At 38.5% G+C, this 25,147-nt stretch overlaps 1 protein-coding gene across 1 annotated transcript in view; it reads right to left on the bottom strand.

Moving 5' to 3' along the window:
• Nucleotides 1-25,147, bottom strand: part of LRRC7 (leucine rich repeat containing 7) — a 108,428-nt gene that overhangs the window by 31,765 nt on the left and 51,516 nt on the right. Inside the window, exons 10-15 of the mRNA XM_050900856.1 lie at nt 20,640-20,769; nt 20,119-20,234; nt 10,633-10,702; nt 8,538-8,637; nt 7,666-7,790; nt 2,309-2,509 (exon numbers count right to left, since the gene is read on the bottom strand). Of these exons, the coding sequence (XP_050756813.1) occupies nt 2,309-2,509; nt 7,666-7,790; nt 8,538-8,637; nt 10,633-10,702; nt 20,119-20,234; nt 20,640-20,769 (742 nt within the window). The remainder of the gene's footprint in view (nt 1-2,308; nt 2,510-7,665; nt 7,791-8,537; nt 8,638-10,632; nt 10,703-20,118; nt 20,235-20,639; nt 20,770-25,147) is intronic.

The following is a 25,147-nucleotide window of genomic DNA, read 5'->3' as shown; positions in this document are numbered from 1 at the left end:
GTTTCCCATATCTCTTCCTCATCTTCATGCAGGAAGCCAAAGAGAGGAAAATGTATACAACATCCTGCTTTACAGCCATAAAATCTTCCCGGTGTCATTATTTGTATGAATGACAAGAACACTTTTTTTCTTTTCTTTAGTTGACGAGATAGTTGTGTTACTAGTCTTGACTATGTACTAGGGAAATTAAAATCTGAGAAAGTTCCACCATCTTCACTATTATAATAATAGAAGATGAAAAATACTTCTTCACTGATATGATGGAAATAGTCACGCCCTCACATCAGTTGCTCGTGGTAGAAAATTAACTAGGAAATTGCAATCACATTATTTAATTGCGCTTCAGGAACTACTGCCAGGTCTTCAGCAATTCAACTATTTTTATAGAATGCTTTTTGTGATACTCATGCAATTAACAGTTCATGTACATTCACAGAAAAACTAGATGTGATTTTTTTGTTGCAGAAGTGAATGCGTTTTTATCAAAGAATGAAACGTAAGAATGAAATTTGTCTTCATCTTTTTCTGTGTTAGAACACAGTATGTGGTCACACAAGCATTTCAGAATAACTGCAGTATTTTATGGTGTTGCTGCCATTTACTCTTTCCTTACACCTCCGTAATGGAGGCTTCACTGGGCTCTGCATACTCACAGGACTCTCTGCTGTGGCTCAGTTAACTGGGATGTTAACATTTTAGTTTCACAACTTAACATTTAGTTTAACAGCAACTAAACCAGTACAGCCACCTACTTCTGAAGCCTGTGTCACCAGACGCAGCCACAAGACCAAACACCTAATCTCTTTGTCAAACAACATTGATTCAAATTCCAGATAGATAATACTTGTGTGTTCACAATAGGGTTAATTAAAACCCACAGAAAGCTATTAAGAATATTCAAGTTCAAAAGCTAGATGATACAAAATAAATTGTATGTATTCAGCAACAACAGGAGAACATGTCAATACTCATGCCACAAGACCTAAGTTGGTTCAAAGGCCAGACTTACACAGTAAGGAAGAATTTAATGAGTAAAAAGGAATAATGGTGGAATTTAAGATTTCAGATTTAGATAAAAACATGAATGACTTAACTTAAATATTTTAGTTTGAAGTACTAATTGCAACTGTGCCTAGATTTGAAAAAAGTCTTCTGAAGCCATCTTAAGAGAAAACTTTTGTCGGTTTTTTTTTAAGAAATGAAAATGTTTAACTACATAAAACACACAGTACTGACAGAGCAGCTACAGTGACTGTTGAATAGGTAAGAACAGCCAATCTGTGTTAAGGATATGGAAAATTGAGGAAGAAAAATTCATGCATGCACAACTAGCCAAAGACAGGGATATTTCAAGGACAATGAATTTATCATAAAGTTTAAACAACAAAGGAGTGAAAAGATAATGTGATAATTTTTTTTCCTCATTTATTTCTTTTGAACATTACAACTTCATAAAGATTTTCAAGAATGCTGGTATTCTTGTAGACCTGTCCAAGCTTATAAACTATCAGTACATACTGCCAGGGTAAGAGATTTCCCTTATTTACAAATTGTGCCTGCACAAAGTCAGTCATTAGTGTGAATGTTAATGAGTAGATGCCCTCTGAGATCAAGCTTCAGCTATTTGTAACAGCTTTGCACAAGACTGCAGTATTTAGGAATTTACCTTTCAGTGACTGTATTCATGTTAGAATAGAAGACTTGTTACTATGCATACTGATCCACTTCTGGCAAACATATTAAGGGCTAGATTCTGCAACTCACTCTAAGTCGCTGTTCAGGGGGTGCCTGATCTAAAGTTCCCTGCAGTCGAAGAAGCACTCCTGCTGACTTCATTAACTTTGACAAGGTTAATTGGCTATCTACTACATATCTACTACATCTACTACATGTAATGTGAATAGAAGAAGCAGAACCTAATGGCATAGTAGGGTCAGACGGAACAAATTGATTTGTCATTAACACATTTGACGCAGAAATACACTTACTTAAGTCTGAGATGTAAATCATGATCAGGTCCTTTCTCCTGCTAATATGCAAGTCTCATATCATTAAAATTTAGGAGAGTGCTTGTATATATCAATACCAAAATTCAGATCTAGGTAGATTTAAAACCAAAAATTCAGTCTGATAAACTCAGTAGTATTGGGAAAAACAGCAACTCAACATAAAACTAAATTAACTTTACGGAATGAAACTAGAAACTATTAGGCATGAAGTTCACAGCAGATGCAGAATATAATTTGATGGAGTTATGTTAAAACCCCATCTCGAACTCTCGAGAGGAACAACGATCCTTTTACATTACCTCCACTGAAATCTCCTTTGGTGCCATGGGCCACTTGTGCTCATACTTTTCTTTCACAGTTTGTTCACTGTTCGCAGTTGGTGTTGAGTTCTCAGGCCGTACTCCATGGCTTGTTTTGCCCACCAGATTTTGAACTGATTTTACCATATTCTTTAAATCCTCCGGGTATGGAGTGGGATAACGTTTTAGATTTATTTCAACCTGAACATTCATAAAAAGAATTAAAGCACAAATACAAAATAAAAACAGCATGCAAACTAAAACCATGGTTACAGTACTATGGCTAAGGGCAAATTCCTCAAATTTTTAATTAATCTATTTGAGGCAATGTGTTACATATAGCTATCTTCATGGAATTTTGGACTGAAATTTGCTCTCAGTTACACTATGTCAACCTATAACAGAATTTCAGTGACATAAAATAATGGATGGGAATGGTTCCCTATAAGCCTATTTTTTACCCTGTGAGAGTATTGTATTTTAATTCTACCCTTTGCTTGAGAGTACTGACATATTAAATCACACTTTTTCAAAACAATACTGGTGTAAATGCAGAATTAATTTAGCTATGTTCAGTGTACTGAATTAATCTGAATTATCTATGGCAGCTGAGAACAGAATCTGATCTACTGGGAGCTATTTGCTCTTTGAGATGTATAATGTAAGTACATGCACTCAAGTGTACCGTACTCTTTTCTTATAGAGAGAATACAGGAAAACAGACTCAAACCACTACAGAAAAGTCACCCCAAGTCACACTGACTAGTACTTTGACTGACTGACAGACCTACAGATTTTCTAGAAAACTCCACATTTTAAGTTTATAATTTGTATCACTCAGAAGTAGAGAAACATTGTATTTCCCAAGTCCAAAGCAATCCTAATTTGAAGACAATTCTACAAAATCTCAGGGCTGAGTGAAAGGGGAAGAGTGGCTGAGAAGGCTCACGGATGACATCACCCCCCGTCATCTGGCAAAACATTACACTATCAGCAAATTCCTCTGAGGAGACGTCAGGAACGGTCCAAGCAGGAAAGATGACATACATGATGCTGACCTCTCCTTATACCTCCCCCACTGTGTTACAGACATATTTTGTCTGCTGAACATCACACCGCATTATGAGAAGAGATGCTGAGGAAACTGAAGTGTGCATCCAAACAAAGCACGACCTCGGCAGGGCTGCTCGGGCTCTGCAGAGAGTGTGGGCAGCTTGTAGGTCTGTCCCTTGAGCCTAGCCTGCAGCAGATGCTTCCCTCTCAGCACAGGGCCATCTCCTCCACAGAGCATCTCCTGCCCTCCCCGCTCCGTCCTTCACGCTGCAAACCTGCCTTATCTCCACCGCCTTTGTCCGAGCTGTGAAAGATGGTTGTGGCTTAAGCACCAAACTTGGGATTCACAAGGTGGACCAGAAAGCACGCCCTGCGGAGCGGCAAGCCCACTGCTGAGTGCACGTTAACAGCCACCAAACGCATTCAGCTGAAACACAGAAGGTGCTGGCTGAGCCTGCCACTCTCTTTGGGCCTGAATTTGGGGTGGAAATGCAATAAAATCTTTCAATGGAGTAAAATTACAGCTCCCAGTGCAAGCTGTGCATGTCAGGATACCTGTTCCCAATTATGAGGCTGTGAAATTTGAAATTACTCCACATTTACCATGTGATAAGTATTTGAAGCATTTACTGCAAAGAAGCTTCTACCTCATTGTGTACATGAGGTAAGCAAAGAGAGCTTACTTTTAGTAGCTCACTATTATAGCTGTTGGATTTTAAATTCCTAACAAGTAGGAACAACGTAATTTTGGATTCAAATGAGTATGGTCTGTTGATAGGAATATTTTAGAAGCCAAAGTATAATCAATTTGGAAAATAAAACTATATGAAATACTAGCATACAATTCTGAACCACAATAGAATAAACATTACGGATAATATATTCTGACATGACTTTAACATAAAACGTTAAAATGTATGACTATGACTATGTTAATAAAGAATTTCAACAGAAAAAATAAATTAAGTCTGTAAAGCATTACTAAAGTTCTGGTTGATTTACGGTTGAAAGAAATCGTATTTACATGTGGCCTAATTAGGCATTTGCTTTTTCACAAAATTCAGACCATGGTTTAAGTGTAAGGTCTACAGGCAAACATAGCTAAAAGTCAAGTCATAAAGCAAATCCTCAGTAAGTACTAGTCAAGGAAAAATTAACTGAAAGGCTTTCATGAGATAGACAAGTCATAGACAGGGATTTCAGCAAGAGTTTCATATCACTGTGAGTATTAATATTAAACAGTAAAAAAACTGGCAGCTGTGGTAGGTGATATCCACTAGAAGGCAGATATTTTCTTCACTGATCTCAACTTATCATTACAGAGGAAATCTGTGCTCCCTGTCGATACAATTCTTGTATGTTTAATGCTACACCAAAAGTAGCATGACCCTGAAAAGAGAATTTTCGAAGTTCAAAATTCTTGATGGAAGAAGTTATTGAACAATTTCAATTACCAAATCTATTTTAACATACAGTTGGCTGAGAGTTCAGTTTTAACTATGACAGATAAAAAGTGAAAACTATGTATGCTTTTATAAAACACTACCGATGTTCGTGGTTACTGCCTATTGATAATTTAACCTTCAAATTCATCCCATAAAGGTCTGGTGAAACTGCTAAAAACGTACATGTTAAAACCTCCCTGAGACCTATTGCGACACAGGGACGGAGTGACACGCACTAAGTTCTCAAAAGGTTCCAGCAATTAGCTTCTGGTTCACGTGCATGCATCTGAACACGGGCTGGTGAACAGTTCAGCCAAATAACTCTTTACAACACTTTTACGGTCATTCATATATAGAGATGAATTGGCATTACTGGGAAAGGGCATGGACATACCACAGAAGGATGCAAATAAGCATTTCTATCTTATTAACAGTAATTGAATTTGAGCTCAGTTTTTCATGGCTTGGGCGAAAAGGCTGTTTTCCATGACAGCGAAAAAACCCACACACACCTTCAGTGGGAAATCTTTTCCTTTCACAGCCTGGCAAGATTTCCTGGGTTTGAACAGTATTATTTCTCTAATTTCAGTTTTTACAATCTACAGGTATTTATGGGTATCTGGTGTACACACAGTGAGATACAAGAGAGGGGAGATGCTCTCCTTAAGGTACACAGACGGGAGGAAATATCTGATGAGCTCCTAGCTCCCTGCTTAGCTTTTCATTTAACAATTCTTCTCTATAGAAGCAATAACTATAGCATCAGCTGCAAAATTCAGTGTTTTGGTCTGATGAGAAGACGTTAGGATCATTATGGAGGAGAGGAACACTGGAACGTATATGGGAATAGAGGAATCTCACGCAGAAACAGTCATGTACTACAACATTGGTTTATACTCACTCTCTATGGATGAGAGGGAGAACAGGTAGGTAAGAACGCCAGGAAATATATTTTAGTGTTGGACTCTTCCACAACTAAGGAGCAGTGATACAAAGGATAAAGACTGTCTTGACCTTCGGATGGCCAAGCCAAAACGTTACGGAGAGGTGCAGCCCTGTGGGACATGGATCACCCACACGGTCCAAACCACTCATCCGCTGGCAGCACGACTGGCCGCGGGCTGCCCTTCTCCTGTTCTGCTGCAACTGGGCTGAGACTGCAGCTGACCAATGCACCCCTCTGGGAATGCAAACTCTGCTCCGCAGTCCACAACTCTGGCAGCAGCTGCCAGGGATGAGCAAACAGCCCAGGTAAGCAGCACTGCAACCAGAGCATCCATTGCATCCTGAACAGCTCTGGTACGGAGGGCTGGGGCCTGGGATCGCACCAGGCTGAGACATCTGCTCACAGCATGGGCACAGGCCAGCTATTTTTGTTAAGTGCTGTTTCTAGGAAACCTGAAAACGTGGTACTGTGCCTCTGCTGTGTTTGCCTCCCTGTTTTCCATACAGCAGATGGCAGCATTTGAACTGAAGTACAGGAACAGCATTCAGTGGATGAAGGATTTATTTTTTCTATAAGAACAGTTTACTCAAAGGAAACATTTGTTTCAGTCATTCATAGTGTTCTGAAATATATTAAAAACAAAATGGCTAAGTGATATAATTCATATATTACATTTCAATATTTAAAATAATGCTTGCAAATAACTTATAATACAACTAAATTTTATGATCTTAGAAACTGGTATCTATTTCTCTGTTAATATTTCAATTGTTTTGCACATTTGGACAGCCATATTACCCACAGATAAAATTCTGATTAGAAGTGGTGGAACAATACAAAACTCTCCCAGATGCTCCGTTTTCCATATATGACCCACAAACCTGCAATTCATCTGGGGTAAAGTTTCAGTTTAATCCATTTGTTGTGAGGCAAAGGTTGCTTTTTGACTTCATTTTCTGTTTTACTAAAGCAGCATAGTCCCTTATCTCTCGTTACAAGAGTTAGATGAGAATTCCTAATTGGGAAAAATATTAAAAAGAAAAATCCAAAATTTCCAAGAAGATCTAAATGGAATGTTAAATAGCTATTAATAATAGTATTGTTAATTTTAAAAGTAAAATATGAGGTAAATCTCCTCATATGATTTTTGTCTCTGGCAATACATTTTACATTGGGTATCCTACCACAGTTAAAAATTTGCAGTGTTTAAGTGTTTGATCTGGGGTAATTCCTTTATATTACTCAAGAAACAGAAATTTTCATGCCACGTAAACATAGATGGTCCTGACAGTATCTTTCTAACAATGTAACCAATTAAGGGCTCAATTGAAAACTCTGGAATTACATTAATTTCAGATAACTGGGGGAGGATATTAATGTTTTGATCTTCATTTTTGGTAGGTTACAAAACTGATGAAAGATACCCTCTCCATTGGTAGGTTACAAAACTGATGAAAGATACCCTCTCCACTGCATATTCCTGCGTAACTCCATGAAGCCGCAAAGCTCTCGTTGACTTCCACTTTGAGAGGAATATCGAATCCCCTATGTGATCTAAATATTTCTAAAGAACTAGGTGGTTGGACATTAATTCTAAGTCTCCCAACATTTTGTGTTAACTTTGTCTTCGTGACAAAACACCTGTCACAGTAGAAACCTGACGTTAGGGTTATGGGTCTGAACTGCCTTACTAAATCAAAGTTTTGCTGTCTAGACAACAATAGCAAAAGCAGAAACTGGTAATATGTATTTCAGGGAGAACAGATATGCTATTCTTCCTCAACTGCTGTACTTGAAACACAGTGATGAGTATTTTCTGGGTATTTAGAACACAAAAATAGTTCAATTCAAGATCTGTAAATTGGACCCTGTCCGTAATATGTGAATACCAGAATAAATCAAACAGAACTTACCTTAACTTTCCCTGCATTCTCCTCCTCTTCCTTTTTTTCTTCAAATTCAAAGGCAACAGTCATACGTTGCTGTCTCTGCTCCTCCCACAAAGTAGGGTTAAAACTATCACTGTCTGACTGGAAATCTACAGTTAAATTGCAAACAGCAATGCACAAGAACAAGTAATTAGCGCACCCAGCAGAAGATTGGAAATGATCTAAAAAGACATGTTCTTAGTTGATCCTGTAATCTTGGGTTATTGTTTTAAAACTGTTGAGGGGGGCTATGAGAGTAGTAACTGATAAACCATTACAAACAGCGTTTAATATTAAAACTGAAATGAGAATGATGGGAAGCAACAGGGTTTCGGGGCAGATCTGGAGCAGAGGGGGAGTATGAAAACTCTCTAACTGAACGTAGCTATGTGAGGACCCAAACCCTCAATTCTGTCAGGCTCAGAGCTCTGAACCTCACATGTCTAGGAGCTGGCCCACCCCTCAGCTCTCTCAGACGGGTCCAGTGTCTCTGCAGGTTGAGCTGGCTCTGGCCAACAGCCTGTCCACACAGCAGCAAGGCATATCCTAGAATTTCTGTCCCATGCACACTCAGTTCCCACATTCAAATTGTTTATACAAAGCTATTCTTCTGAAAATAAAAAAGTGTTTAAGAAAATGTAAATCTGATGGCCTGAGAATAATGGATTTGTAAACAGGATTCCTTTGTGTATGACAAAATATAGACTGTTATGTGTGCACCACTGGCTTTATGTGTCAGAAGAGACACACACAGAACCACATCCGAAACCCCTTCCTCTCCCTCCCTCTGTTTTTTTTCTCCACTATCTAAACAAGCACTGTTCCTGCCTTTGGAGGAACTGCTGATGGCGTTTTACCTTCATCACTGCGGGGTTGCTGGGGAAACATGTAGTTAGTCAGTACTCTCTGCTTTGTTTCTGGGTGAGCCTCAGTTTGCAGTGGAATGAGAGCCTTGGACTGCACAGGAAAGGCAAAACAAAGAACTGTTAACTCAGAGCATGTGTGTTAACTGAGACGGGATTTTAGCATTTGATAAATAGAAAATACAAGATTAACTAAAATTCTGTATGAAAATAAACTTCTCTATGGACTAAAACAAGTATTAATCTGGTAGAAATGCCTCCTCTCCCATTCCTCACTTCCGTAATTCCTCTAATTCCTACCAGGATCAACAGAAGAACACTAAGTATCAGAAATACTGACTGCATGTTCAGAGTCATACCAGTGAGGAAGCTAAAGGATCAGCGGAACAGAGCTGCAACTACACAGTTAAAACACTCACATTATGGCTGTGATCTATTTTAAGCTAGGGCTAACGAGGAGTAAATTCACGACAGTTATTAGTTCATCTGAGGGTAAACCTGGTGCAAGATACCGGACAATTTACATGGAGGCACTCTGAATATTCAGATGTTACTGTTGTGTTTTACTTCAATTGATTATTTTTTACTATTGCTTTGCTCTAATGTAGCATCTAGGAGTGACTGTCATAGTTCACAGAATAGAAATTAATCTATGCTATACCATAGAAAAGTCAAAGAGCTGAAAAAATATTGTATATTTAAAAGGAAGTGTATGTTCTGTGGCTGGGCTGAGGAGTCATGCAATGTTATTTTTTTAATGGAAATCAGAGTGAAAAAAACGAGAATCCTAATTTAACACATTAAAATTTACTCATCATTTTCTACTATCCCTCCCACTTAGTCTCCTCTCCCTTCAGCTTTAAAATTTTTTGCTTAGCTATAAAAGTAAAAAGTACATTTAAGGAGCAGTGCAATAAGCACGTACCACTGTAAATCTATTAACTGCATTGCATTTGGCTTTGCTATGATTTGAGGGCACGGCTGAATGGTACGCACTGGCCAGGAGTCAGCAGGAATTCTATCTGACATCTTGACAAAGAAACGACCCCGTCTGCTGGGCCGTGCCCTGTGGACAGGCACGGGCTCTGCTCTGAGCGGTCCTGCAACCAGCAGTGCTCAGCACAGGCGTACGCACACGATCTCCTGCACACAGGCAGCTGAAGGACCTGGCTTTTTCATAGGGATAAAAGGATGGAGTAATTTCCAGTAGCAAGATAATTGCCCCCTGAAGAATTATCCTCATCAACTTCAGTTAAAGAGGTGTAATATCTGGCCATGGGCATTATTGCAAAGTGAGAAAGATGAGATTATGAGAATTTATTGAGATTATTAAAAACTGTTAGGTATGTCGAACATTTCTAACATTGTACAAATTGAGCTTTCTCCATTTAGAGTTAAATTATGGAAAGTGCAAAATTATTCTATCCACCAATCCTGGAAAGGATCGAGACTTATTTTAGTGCTCAGATGCTGGTTGAACTGTTACATTTTTCAGTGTTCATGTTACATAATTTGTTTTAAAATAGAATCCTAAAGAATATATAGTAGTGAAACCAAACCCCTTGGAACAAAGAAAGGCATACTTAAATTTAAAAGGAACTTAAATGAGAGTTTTCTCCAAAACAAGACTAAGAGTTCTTGTGCATCTTTTACATGTTTAAACTCCCACTGACTTTTAAAATATGCAGGAATGGAAGCATGGACAGGAAAAGGGAAAAGGAAGACAAGAATACAGGTATAGATGGAGTAAAGGATGGGACAAACTAATAACAAGTTTGATAACAAAATCTTACCTCTTGAATTTCTGTTTACAAAATATTCTCTTGATACTTTTGGCCTTTATTTACTACTTCTGTAAGGATATGGAAGCTTAGCTAGATGCAAGTAATAAATCCCGTAAAGGTGATCTTTCCAAGTTAATAAATGACAGCCAGAAGAATCTATACCTTGATATGAAAGTATAAAGCTGGACTGGGAACAAACACTTGCAAAATTCTACTACAATCATGTATTAAGTTATAGGTTTCATTTATGGCCCTTGCTAAGACCCCTAGTTACTGAAGAAAATATGAATATTGAAAGTCATTACCTGGTTGTCAGAAAGCCACAAAGCTGCAAGTTCTTTAAGTTTAGTAAAAGTGAATGGTAAATTCTTCAGTCTGTAAATGATAATATTGGAACACCATGAATCCTTCATTTTCACAATAATTTCTTTTCAAGATTTGTACGTAGCATGTTTATCTTGATCATACTGAATTTGCTATAATTTCATATCTTTATTTTCTCTCACTTTTTACTAAAATATAATATTTTATTACGGGCATTCCACATTAAGAGTGACATCTGGAATCTAAAACTACTGACATCATACCCTAAAGGTACTAAAGAGATACCGATACTTTGCCTTGGCTATAATGGAACCAAAGTTACAGCTTATAACACAGAAAACAGAAAAAAATCTTGGTCCCAGAGAGACTTACAGGAAAGACCTAACCGCTTTCAGTGTAGCTAACAGAAATCCTTTTATTGGACATTTAAGTTTTGGAACAGAAATACTCTAAGATTATTGAAAATTCACTTTTGCAGAAATGTTAGGAAAAAGATTAAAATAATATAAATATTCATAGTGAACCTAAATGACAAAATTAAATGAAACAGTAAAAAAATTAGCATTTTAATTATACATGTAAACACATTTCCCAAAAGTGATCTGAATGTGGGAATGGGGAAATGATGACTAGATACTTGCAGAAACTTCATTCATGTTTTTCCCACTACCCAATTCTGAACATACTATTTTTACTTTTCAGTCTGTACCAACACAAGAGGGCTGTCCTAACCACATACTGATATTCTCCCATCTTTGTGTTACAGAAGGTTAAGGAGCTGGAGGACTGCAGGAAGAAATGGACTGACCAAAGGACTGCCTACAAAGACAAAAGCTAAATGTGGTTTAACAAAAAGAAAAGAGGAACAGCCCTTTTCTGAGAGAGTCAGACAATCCCATACTGTGGAAAGAAAGGCTCTTACAGATACGTTCTCTCACACCTCAGATAAAGACGGCAATCCACTGGCAGGTATTCTACCTGCACGGCATCATCAGGAGAATCCTTTGCCCCTCTACCAGCAAATAACCAACAATACTCCTACAGTGTTCTCCATATTAAAAATCTATCTGTATTTCTGGGAGATAAGCACCTCACAAGCTTTTGTACCACTGCCTCTATGCAGCGCTTTGAAAGTGTATCCATTATGGAATTACTTTAGATGTATTTTTGCCACAAAGTCATTACCATTAAAAATTGTGTTATTTCAGAAAGCAGTGTGTACTTACTGCAAGTAATGCATTTTAAAGATTTTAGTAAGAATACCTTATACTAAAAATGACTTAGCTATAAAAGTGAAATAAACTGACATAAATGAATACACATACATAGTGTGCTATGACATAATCTCCAATTAAATGCCTGTATAGATTAGAGCGGTTTTACATGTGTGCATGTTTAAACCTAGAATTAATGCCATAAGAAAGTAAGGAGTGCCTAAACTACCTGAAATTTAGTTTTCATTCCTGTCTTATCATCAAATGAATACTGCAGTGTGGAATAGTGCAGTATGTGACATTCTTTATAAATTAAGGTTACAAGTTTAAGCTTTAATAGTTAAAATAAAAATTCTTAAATAGTGTTTATCCAGACGTTTTATTCAGAGCTTTTTTTCTGTATAAAAAGAGAAGAACTTTTGCTTGTCAAGTGTTACCTTTATTTCTTTACACTTTAGGATTCAGTACCTGCAACGTAAGTTTCAAAACTCTACAGAAACCTTTGTCTGCAGAGAATTACTGGTGATGTTTCCAATGCACTCAAGTTGAGAAGTATGTAGAAGGGAGAAGCAAAATTGGTAAGCGTGCTTCAGAAATGACGTGTGGCAAGGGGATCTCCAAGCTGGTTTTTCATTTCCATATTCAAACAAAACACAGAATTCTTTATTTTTAATTCTTCTGTGCCAATAAGCCTGGACACCTGTTTTTAAACATCTGAAAAGGTCTGATTTTAAGGACTCTTTAAAAGAAAAAAATCTCAAATTAGAGATCAAAGAATGGAGGCACCCAAAATCATTACTGTTTTTTGAAAATTTTCAACCAGGGTAAGCCTCAGCCTCTTTTTCTAATTGCAATTTGTTTTTGCAAGTTTAAGACTGCTTTTTAAATTGTGTACTGTAGGAACATTTCTCCTTCATCTGTACTAACAATGCACATGCAAGCACTCCGACTTTCATGAACAACTGAATGACCAAGTCATTTTGCATTATATCCACCTTCAAAACAAGGCCCATGATAACTGTCACTTACACTGTATTAGTTCAACCATGAAAGGTAAATACATACATGTTTTTCTAGCTTCATCAGTCAAAATAATGGTACACTACAGCTACAAAGGATCTCAAATATTAGTTATGCATGGATGTAGGTTGATTACTTTCTACATACTATCGTCCAGATCCTATTTGGTATAAATCAGCATAACTCTGCTGATTTCAAAGAACTAACTCACATCATGCTCAGTAAAGGATCTAGCCTCCTCTGAAGAGAAAACTGTTCATCAGTAATTGAAAAAAGTGATTAATCTGCACTGCTTCCATTGATCTAATACATGACTGCAATCAGATATCAGTACAAAGAAATGTAAAGCTTAGGGCTGTGCTATTCGACAGAGAGCTTTTCTTTTATGCTTAAATGTTGAAACTAGATAGTTTAGAAAATTACATATGTAATTGTTTTTATAAATCTAAGGGAAAATATATTCACAATACTAGATGAAGCTTTAATTGGTGCATAGATAGTTAATTAAGAAGATGGCCAAATTAAATTAACTTACAATTGAAAGGCAAACTATGCTGTACCAAAATGACTTATTCTTACTATGGATGGTATTTTACTCAGCCTGAATAAATAACCTTTGCATGAGGCCATTTCTCTACTGGAAGGTGCTGTTTGACTGTTTCAGAGCAACGGTAGCCCAGCAGTCAGGACGGGGAATAGGGCTAACAGAAATATAGCCATAGACGCTGCACCCATTCCTTCAGGCATCAGCTGAATGGCATCCAGAAACATGAAGTCTGTGGGAAAATATCTCTGAATCTTCAGAACAATCACACTAGTTCTAACACTTGGCAGCCACCCGCTGTGCATGCTTTCTTGCATGAGCAACAGCTTCATTCCTGTGCAATTTTTTAATCACTAACAACTTCAGTTTGCAATCTCTTAAACTGGTTTGTAAAAAGAGCTGAAAAGGTGATAGCCAAATTAAAGAAATCTCTTAGTGCTACAGAGACTATCTGTATTCATATTAATTAGGTTAAGTTACAGGTAAAATCATGTATGCCATTGGTAAATGTGAAAGTTTAAAAGTTATTAATAAAAATCTTTCTTTGAAGGTAAACTCTGAAGCACCACCTGATTTTTCAGGAAAGTAACTATTCAAGTAATAGTGTGGAAAAGGATGAAATGCATATGTTCTTTTTATAGTGTTTAATTTTCACATAGAAAATGTTTTCTTATGAGAAAAAAGGAGAAGAAATTTCCCCTGAAGTTCCTCAGGTGAATAAAAACAAACTAAACCAAAACCAGCCCACTTTTTGAAATGACACTCCTAAACATTAAACCATTGTACCGTATGACTTCACAACCTCAAAGAAGCTACATGTCAGTGTGCTACACCATTCTGGAATGAGGACTTTAGAATAATTCCTTCCATTATTAATCCTAGATTACATCTTTTGCATAATTTGTTAAGTTCTTAAGGGCTAAACACTTTAAGAGTTAGCTAATGGATATTATTCATGGAACACAAGAAAAGCAAAGAAAATGTCATTGATACTGTTTAAATATAAAAAATACCAAATGTCGATATTTGAGGGGTCTTATGGGGTGAAGGTGGTCTTTGCTTTTATTGTAAGCCTCCTGACAGACATAATTTTAACTTTTCTTTCTTGATAATAATTGTTTTTCTCATAGTTTTGTAAAATAACCCACTACATATTTGTACCAGGTACTAAATCTTGTTTTTGTTATGCCCTAAGTAAGTATGGGAAGAGTTTCCACTGATCATTAGTTTGAGTAATATAATGTATGAAGAGCTTACCAAACACCTAGGGGAATACTTTCTAGATTCATTGATGCATATCTTATACTTTGATGACATTCAGAAAGAATTTTCAAATAATAACCAAAATATGAAAAATTCATGTCAAAACATGTTGAAAGTTAATCATAACAAGCAGCATTACCAGTCAGTCGGTCAAGCCCAGAGTTAGTTGCTATTTGTGACAGTTCTCCAAGGTAACTCTCAGCACATTGATAATAATAGGGTTTTCAGAGTGGGAAAGTTTAAAAGAACATGATTCATATTAACCCATCAACATACTGTTCACAAAACCACGTGTGGATATACATGGCCAGAAGTAATTACCTCTTTGGCAATGAGCAATATTGTATAATTAAATATCTAACCAGAAAAAGAAAAGGTACACCAGGGAACAGTCTTTTTTTGAATGGATCATGTAATCTTAGGACCCTTTTTCATCTAACTTCTGTGGGTGAGATTCAGAGCAGTAATTGAGTTCTGACCCCAGGACAGAAGCAGAAGCAGTGCAAATACAGAAAGACGATGATTCTTTCAGCTCTTCTTTAAGAACAATCTAAAACTAAAAGAAAGGTTACTTACCAGTAACCGATGCTCTTTGAGAAGTGTAGCCCAAATGTACATTCTAACAATTCTACCTCTCAATCACAGGACTCATACCTGGAAGGACTCTGAGGAGAGAGGAGAAGCAGATGGAAGACAAATGTATATGTGGACTACACATTGTGAAGAACACCGGTTACTGGTAAGACATCTTTTTTTCTTTGAATGAATCCCATGTGTACTCTTAACAGCGACTGAATCCAAGCAGCTACCCCCAATGACACATTACATGGTGGAGGTCTCCATATCTTTCATGCAAGTAGTAATTGCACAACTACTTTATCAAAAGTAGTATCGGTTCTTGAAGCACTGGAGACAGTGTTATGCCTGGCAAAGGCAAGGATGAATCTCCAGGTAGCTGCATCGCAAGTATCTGGAGTCAAAACTTTCCTGCCTGCAGCGGGTGAAGCCACCTAAGCTGTGGTCAGTTGCACGCTAGCCCTTGTTAGACTCCACCTTAGCAATCTGATAGCAAGTTAGGATTCAACCCATCATTGCCTTTTATTGCGTAGAGACAACTGAATACTGCATTTCCCAGGGATGAAGAGCCTGTAACAGAGTTGAAAACGTTTGGATCTGTGAAGATAAAAGGAGAGAGGACTCCCAGCTATGGAGATGAGAAGTATAGATATAGTCTTAGAGTGTATGGCATGGGAAAGAAAAGCTAGAGTCTAATTCCCTGGTTAAAATGGAATTCTAACATGAATATTGGAAGAAAGTCCTGGAACTAAAATAGCTTCTGGTCAATTAAGATCAGCAAGGTCCATCTTACAGCGATGAGGGCCTTCAGAAGACATGGAACAAGAGCAAAAGTCTGTAGTAGCTGACACCATAGTATTAAAAATGCACTAGAGAAGGACTCCAAACACTGACCCATCTTTGAGCAAAATGTGTCAACTCGCAAAAATTTGAGATTCCCATTAGCCTGAGTGGCAAAGAGGTCTATGTCAGGTTTGCCTCCTTCCTGAAAGACATCCAATCAGGATTTTAGACCAAATCTCCCAAAATATTTCTGACTTTCATACTCAGACAAGCTCCAGATAATGCGAGGGAGGGAGAGCTCCTCTTTTCCTCTTTACATGCTACACCACAGTTGTCCATCACTCCATGTGTGTGTGACCATTCAGAGAGCAGACTGCAAATTTTCCATGCACTCTGGCAAGGCAAGTTCAAAGCCTTGTACCCTACATGCCTTGAGCCAGAGTGCACTCCCCATGCCATGAGGAACATGTCCAGAATGAACATTTTTGGTGGCAAAAGGGTATCTCTCAATAAACACTTGAGTAGCCCGGCTACTAGCAGAGAAAGTCACTGGGGTAAAGGCAATGACGTAAGAGGTTAATGGATACACAAGTGCACCATCTACAGTCAGAGTTGTAGACACGGGAGGTGAAATTTGGCATGTGACAAAGTAGAAGGAGATGACCCTGAGGTATCATTCACTGGGATGAACCTGCAGTGGACAGATTCCCAATGGAAGACTGCGTTCCCTTTGTAAAACTATACATCCATGGTGATCAGCATGGATTGACAGTCACGGTGACAGAGCGTGTTCCCTCTGCAAGAAAAATAACGTGCAAAGACGCATGAGTAACTGGACACCTGCCTGAATGGACATGAAATCCTCTCTGGTGTCAGCAGGAGAAAGTCATAAAGGATTGACCAGATAAATTCTGAAAGAATATGCTATCATATGTACAGTCCATCCCCATTTGTTATATAGTACAGGGAGTAACAGTTGCTCCTCAGAAGATTTGTGCAAAGGTTGGAGCCTTCATGCCAAAAAGGCTGCATCAGCAGTGTTTGGTGTGAAGGGGTCTGCCTCAGCAGTGGAGCCCACAGAGACCAGGGCTCAGCAGGTCTCATAACAGGCTGACAGGGAAAAGGCTGACGCACATCCCAGGACCCAGGAGCCCATCACCGTAGGCTGAAGCACATGCACTGAGCCCTTGGTTCTACAATCGCCTTTCTGCTCTGCTTGCATGTCTGTGTCTCTTCTTCCAATGTCTCAAAGGGGTATCCAGGAAAAGAGCTGGTGTGCTCTACCTCCTCTGCTGTATCTGAAGCAGGAAGAGTAGAGGGGCAAAACTGTTGAGGTAACATCGAAAGGTTCCTAGCAACAACCGGAGCCCAAGTATGCTCCTTATTAGCATGTACATGTGGACTCATTCAAAGAAAGAACTGATATTGCCTTAATGTTAATATGAATGCGAAAATGGGAAAACAGAAAAGTAGGGGAAAAAAAAAAAATCCAACATTAAGATGGTATCTGAACTTTGTCCAAACTCTTTGGTGCCAAAACGTTGGAACTTTTTAGTTTCATTAAGGTGGGAAGTTCCATAACAAAAGCATTATCACAATGTCTCAGCAGGGCAACATTTAACCTCAGCCGGAATTGATATCAACAAAGGAGGAAAAATTTACTCCCCAAATCCCTCAAGAAAAGTACATGAGACAATTCAACCAGGTTTAAAGGTTGAAGGTCTACGGTCTGAGTCAGTTCCTCTCTCTCCTAGTCCAGACCGTGCTCTCCCACTAGTTCTACAATGCTCACAACCTGCTGGACAGTTTTTCAGGTTGACTTGGGAGAACAGCTTCCCACCCCAACAGGCAAAGGTCCTGTTCTCCTGCCCTCCTCACACCTGCTTTCGGGCACAGCCACTGTTTACCTTTAGCTGGCTTTGGGGTTTGCCAGACTCCGCGGTGAGCAAATGGACCGGCGGGAGTGTCATAAAATGAACACAACAAGAAGAATGATAGCTTCTTCCATTTTCAGTGAGATAAATCAGCTCAGTGACTTGTCCAGTGAGCCCTGAGCAAGCATAAGGGCAGATGCAAGGCTACCAGCCAGCACTGAAGGGGGAGTGGGAAGGACAGCAGCTGACACATTCCACCCCAAGGAACATCACATCGCGGGGATGCTGGTCCCGTAATTACCTTCCTCCATAATGGAAATCCCAATTCTCTGTTATACCTGGGCAGCTGGGGAAAAAGGAAGGTGGGGCAGGACTGCTGTTTTGGTGGCATCCAGCTGTCAGGTCAGCTTGGTCGGGAAACCTTGCCTGCTCTTACCACCTCCACTGCCTCCTCCCAGCAGTGAGCCACCTCCTCCCTCTCTCACCTCAGCAACAGTGCTCATAATCAGTAATTACACATGAAGTCATGTGCCTGAAATCAGCAGCTGAGCTGGCTGAAAAGTAACTTGGCAAAAAAAAGGAAAAAAAAAAAAACAAACCAAAACCCCCCGCTAGTTTTTTGCTTCCTCAACGCAAACTCATGGCACAATTACAGGTTTGAAAAGGGGGCAGAGTGATCCAGCTCAGATTATTTAATGTGCCAGGGAAGGCACCCTGCAGTTGTAACTCCTTGAACTCCCAAGAAGCCCTGAACCAGCGCTGCCCTGTTGCCTCCCCACTCCTATGCCCACTCTGTGCCTCCTCCTGCATGCCACTACAGCTGGCTGTGCAGCAACAAGGTGGACCAGCCACTGGAAACGTCCATCTGAAAATTCACCACATTTCTGATAGGCTGCTTTCATCTATATCACGTACGTATTCAAGATCACCATACACCTGAACAAAACCACACTAGGACAGGACAGGGTATACGAATGCAGGAACAGCGAAGGGAAGCTAGACTGCCTTTGTTGGCAAGAATGCCAGCTTGAGTGATTTTAAAGTGTTGCCTGAAATACAGTTTCAGACTCTGGCTGTACAGATAAAAGCACACACATACACTGCTGCGGTGACATACTGATGGGAGAGTACTCCCTGTCCCTGGGAAAGCACTGGAATCTGAAACCCAAAATCAAGAGACCCAAGATTTGATTCTGGGACTTGGACAGTTTCAACACAAACTAGAGTTAAGTTTAACTTTACGTTCTGGTCCATACGTAATGTATTTTATGATACACTATTGCAATGCGGAAAATCATCTAACAGAATTAAGCAAATAATTTTAAACAAATATATTACAGGGATTTCTACATTACTTCATTTTGTATTTTACGCTCAACCTTAATTTCAACAATGAAACCGCTGACAGTAAATCAGACACAGATGTGGAAAGTCCTTCCTCTAATTTTTACTGAGTATGGATGATAATTACTGGAAACAAAATGGTATTCACACACCATATGTTGCACTACTGAGCAAACTTCTGTGGTTATACGGAAAATTAACATATTCTTGGAACATACGCATGTATACATCTCAAGGAAAAGTCAGTCTTTTCTGATGCCTATGGCAGCATGGGATAGGCATCAAGAAAGGCTCATTTTAAGCATTCTGTTTCTCAGAGGAATAGTCTTGTGCATAAGAACAGAAGAACCTGGGGTTTTGATAAAACCTTTGCTGAAGGAAATAAAAAATTTTCTTTTGTTTTCAGCAGAGGCAGGATAACATGCTAGTGTGCTTGCATTTAATGATTTCCTATATATCAGCTTGTCACAATTTTTTCATCATTTAGTATTACGAAGTTATATACAATTTTAAAGCCAAATATCACACTGTCACATGGAAACAGCAGGAGATAAAAGAAGTAAATGGGTTTTAATCTATTAAAACACACTGAGACCCAGATCTTGGCCCCATTCAAGTTTTTCTTTGGATGTCAGTGGAACTAAGACCAAACCATAAAGATTAAAAAAAATAAATCAAGATTTTTTCCTAATCGTTTAAATAGTTTAAATAAAGTAATTCTACATGTAATTTTTATATTTTAAAATCTATTTTATATAAATGTATTTTTACAAATACCTAAAAAGAATAGTTTAAAATTTTTTAAAAATAAATTCTTATAATGGGTTAGAAAAATTATGTGAACTATACCTGTTATCGCTCAGATTTAACACTCTCAGCTTCTGCATCTGACCAATTTCATCAGGAAGAAATTCTAGCTTGTTAGAGCGCAGAGACATCACTGTTACGTTTTTACAGCTTCCAATCTATAGGAATGAAAAAACCAAAGATGTTAGGATACCTACTCTGATAAAATTTATTATCACTAACTTTTTATGTTGGGAGGTGGCCAAATTGTGTTTTTACCGTAAGTGACAAAAAGCAGAAAATACAGAATCTAGTCAGAAAATAATGCCCTCCCTTTGTCAGTAATATCAGGGAAATGCCTAGGGTTACCTGCACTACTCTTCTGAGTGATACTCTCACCTTTACATGAATTTACTAATTTACTGGTTTTACTATTTTACTGTTGAGTATGTAAGAAAGATTTGGTCTTCCACATCATGCAGAAACAATTGCTTTAACAGATATTTTGTCTGAGTAGGGATGAAATCTTGGGCCTACCACAAAACATTTCAATCTGTAATTTAGAAACAGAATCAGCTTCTCACTTCTCTGGGCAGTTCAGGAAGGAAATTCTCATCCACAGCCAACGTCCTCAGGTTATGAAGGTAGCCGATGGTAGAAGGTAAGGACTCCAACTCATTACAGCTGCAGTCAAATTCTTCTAATAAAGATAAACTGAAATTGTAAATACACTTGTTAGATGCTATACAAGGACTAGATAACAAAAATCAACAATCTAATGCTTTGAAAGTTTAAAGCATCACACTACTACAGACACCGTGCCCTGAAGAGGGAACCTTTATTGCAGATTTCCCTAGGAGAAGTCTATAATAATATGATTTTAGGAACTATGAGGGACACTTTATCAATCTTATCCAGTAAAGCAGTTTAAGAAAGACCACTTAGATTCCCCACATTATCATTCTTTCTTTTTGTAGTGAGGAAGTATTCCAAGTACTTCAAACAGACCGTGACCAGGGCATTTCATACTAAGCTGAAGACTCAAACCAAAAAGTTTATAATCTTAACATACAAAGACAGACAACAGGTAAAGAAATACCGCTGGTGAGAGCAAAGGGAAGGGAAGCACAAATTGCCTCCAGGGTACATTCCAACTGATGCACTTGACACCATTTCTAATACAGATCAGTAGTGAAAAAAGATGAACTTGGATCCAAACTCAGCAAAGTAATCTCAGCCTGTTGTAGTCAGACACAGCTTTTGTAAAAGTGCTTGTCTTTCACCTGTTGAGAAAGCTGGCTAAAAAGTGATCTTGAAAGGATATCTGTATGGCAAGGACCGAAACAAAGCAGACCAAAGTAAGTAATCTTCTGACACTCAAGTTCTCTCTTTAAAAAAAAAGAAATAAACTCAATTTCTGTCTTGTATCCCTTTTCCTAGACTGTTGTATTCTGTCAATTTGTGAAAAGAAAGAGACTTGACCTTTCCTCCACGTAATCATGTTTTCAGGAGGGAGGATGAAAGAGAGACAGCTGACAAGAACTCCCCTGTTGAACTGAAGTCTGGGTTAGCCACAGCTCACAGTACCAGAGAGCAGTACGTATAGAGAAAGCACAGCCTTCTAGTGCCTGGAATTGGCATTCAGTCTATCCCTGCATTTTATTATCCACGAAGCGGTTGTGAAATGAGTTGGAGGTTTTGTACCGAGTCCTAAATGAAAGGGGCGCACATTGTAAAAGCCACCACCTTCTCTGACAGCAGCTGGCACCTATGCAGAACGAAAGCCAAGGAAACGCCAAAAGAGCTGACCCAATGCAGAGTGCTGACAGGCAGCACGTGAACCTCCCCACCCACCGCTGCTCCGGTACGAAATGGCCTTCAGAGGCATTGTTGTGCTCTTCACAACCCTGTCCTAGCCAGCCACACAACCCTCAGGACTCTTTTGAGCGTTTGCTTTCCCCTGAAGACAGCAGGTGGTATCAGGCAACACTTAACATCAATCTTACTTTGGTGATTAAGAATCAATAATTTGACCTTTGCTAATGCAAATAACACTTACAAACAGGAATATATATGTGTAATGCATGTTATATATATAGATATAGGAAAATATGTACATATTACATATATATTATGCACACACACACACATATATATAAAAATATTCTGAAGAAATATCTACTGAATCTCTTAAAAAATCAGGCTGGATATAAAAATTCTTAAAATGAATGCTGTACTGCACTGCTCATTCAGCTCAAAGAATAAAAGTTTTGTGACCCATTACAAATGCCATCATTCCCTGCCTCTGCTGCCCCTTTTCTGCTCCACACATATTACCTTTTTCTCTCAAGTGCTTTAATTAAGAGTAAGGTTAAATGGCAAGCAATTACTTCTTCCTCAATGTTTGTCATCTCCCTGTCCGCTGATAAAGGGACTAGGTGCCCAGAAGATTGTCTGTTTTTTTTCCAAATGTTTTGCTAGATCTGATAAAAAGTTTACCTCTGCTACAAACTTTGCTCCTTAGTATTTATATGAGTCACAGCTGCAGGACTGGACCTTCATTGTAACTTCACTTTATTCCAGTTTCTTAATTAAAAAAAGGTCTTTCAGCCTTCAAATTTTATGCAACATGAAACCAGAAATAGCTATTCCTAACATGGAGTTCTCAGAACTTTCCTCTAATTGCTGTATTTCAGTAGACTGAAAAGCCAAAGTGAGTCATACAGTGATCAGTGAAAGAGATGCATGGAATATATCCAAAAGCTCTGCAAGTTTTGGTTATAGCTTTTCTTTAATACAAGCTTTGTATCCACCACAATTTATTTCAAACTAGATACAAAACAATTTCAGTAAAGGCAAAATTCAGTCATGTTTACCTACTTCATACAGAATATGTGCTTGACAGAGGGAAGTCCAACTGGAAAGCTTGTTAAATTGCAAGATGCACACATTCTTCCTTTTATTGATGATAACACAACCAGAAAAGCTTGAAAATAGATAAGCTAATTGAGAACTACTGTTTCCACTGGCAATCAGAAAATCTGATACTCTGAACTGTAACTGTGGAAGTTTCCCTGACAGTGAAGAATGACTTTATCAGACAATAGAATTTTATTTGAAAGGTATTGTCTGGCACAGACTTTCTCAGCTTCCTTCCTTCCTGATGACATCATCAGCATATAAATGAAGATGGCCACAATAAAAACAACAAAGTCAGTGTGAAACTATATTTTATCTCTGTAACTACCATGGTTAAAAAAATATGCACTTCAGAAAGTGATTTTTCCTTCATGATGGACTGTGCATGAAAGTAAATTGACAATAACAGCTATAATTCTGACAATGCTAATTTAGCTACAATATCATTAACCTTACTGTCTTCTTGGGCTAAATTCAGATCATTCTTGATAGGTTTAAAGAAAGGCAGACAAAAATCAGATATGCACCTGCTGTTCAGTTTGGCACCCATTGAAATGAGGCAGTTCACAGTACATGTCCTAAGGTAGATGAGGAATATTTTTAGACAGATTAGTAGAGAGAGATTCATGGAGAATGAAGACTGCCATGAATAAAAGAGTAGTCCCAACCCATCTCAGCCCCATTTCATACAGTCACAGCCCTTTTCTCCCAACAGCCACAGCACCCAGATAACTGCCAAAGCAGCCTAAACCCTAAGAGTTAGCTACACCCGCTATTTGTCCAACATCCAGCAAAAGGAATTTTGCAGACCCAGGAATACAAGTTTACACTTTCATTTGCAGCACCTGGTACTGTCAGATATGGGATAGACTAGACACATACACCAAACACTCATCTAACACAATACACCAAACACTCATCTAACACAATACCCCGGCTCTTGACCTACTGCACCATTACCTATGGTCATGACTTCCCTCGTGACACCTTCCTACCCACAAAGGGGAAGCATGGGCATTCACTCAGGTCCTACAGACAAAAACTCCAGTCTTTGGGTCCAATGTGGTAAAGTACTTAATCAACGTGAATCCACTGATTTTATGTGGAATGACTCATTAAGCTGGGTCTACTGTGCATAGTATCTTGCAGGGTCAAACTCGAAATGCCACTTGCAGGCTTGCCCTTTGAACAAGACTGCCAAAAATGAGGGTGGTGGTTCACTATTAGCAACATCGACTCAGACAGTGCTGAAGTGCTCTGTGTCTCATCATGAAATTGGTTGCTGGAGGGAGAGTTCCCTCCTCCACATTGCTAATCTTTGTGTGACAGTAATACACTCTGCAGTGGGTACTACGACTATCATTCAGGAGAAAGAGACCCAGTAGGAAACTATCCAAACGGATGAGTCAGAGAAAGGAAGTTCATTTTGATGTGGGAGACACTGTCCTCATTAAATGAGAGAAAGTACTTCATTTAAAAAGCACAACCAATCACTCAAAAATAATGTGATAATATTAGGTGATTAGCTTACTGCTCTGCATATACACCGTTTAGAGCAGCAGTATGCATCTTTAAAAATGTAATCAAGGCTCCATGACAAACAATACTGAACAGATATTAGGTTACAGAAGAAGAGGGGGTCTCCTTCAATTTGAGCAATTCAATAAATAAGAAAGGTTTTAAAAGGTTTTAAAAATTGACCCCCAAAATTGTTAAAGATAATGTTGGACATCATATCAACCTTTTTGCAGAGCGTCCAGTACAGCTTTGAGCCTTACAAGCTTTCACTGCCTATCAGAATTTATTGCTACACAATGATTTGTGTAGCAAAGATTTGCCCTTTTGTGATTCATATAACCAACTTTTAATACTCTCCACAAATATCACATAAATCTGAAGACACTGCAAGAAGTACAGCATGGTAAGCCAAACCTGAGCTTTCAGTTGTTACAGTTGTAATAGTTCACAAATTTGGATTTTTTTTTTCCCCTAAATGGCATACCAACAACTAAATTACTAGTGCAATTATTACTATAAGATGGGTGCAGGAGCAGTAAAGCACTGGCTGGGCAGGTTAGAGATTATTTCTATTCTAGAGACCTCACTGTACCATCATATTTCTGGACAAGACTAAATGAAGCCTTCAAGGCTTTAATTTTGGAAGCCTCAGAAC

Source organism: Gymnogyps californianus, chromosome 8 (genome assembly GCF_018139145.2).
Source record: "Gymnogyps californianus isolate 813 chromosome 8, ASM1813914v2, whole genome shotgun sequence".
Classification (NCBI taxonomy): Eukaryota; Metazoa; Chordata; class Aves; order Accipitriformes; family Cathartidae; genus Gymnogyps; species Gymnogyps californianus.
The sequence above is the reverse complement of the archived record's forward strand: the minus strand, read 5'-3'. Positions and strand labels throughout refer to the sequence as shown.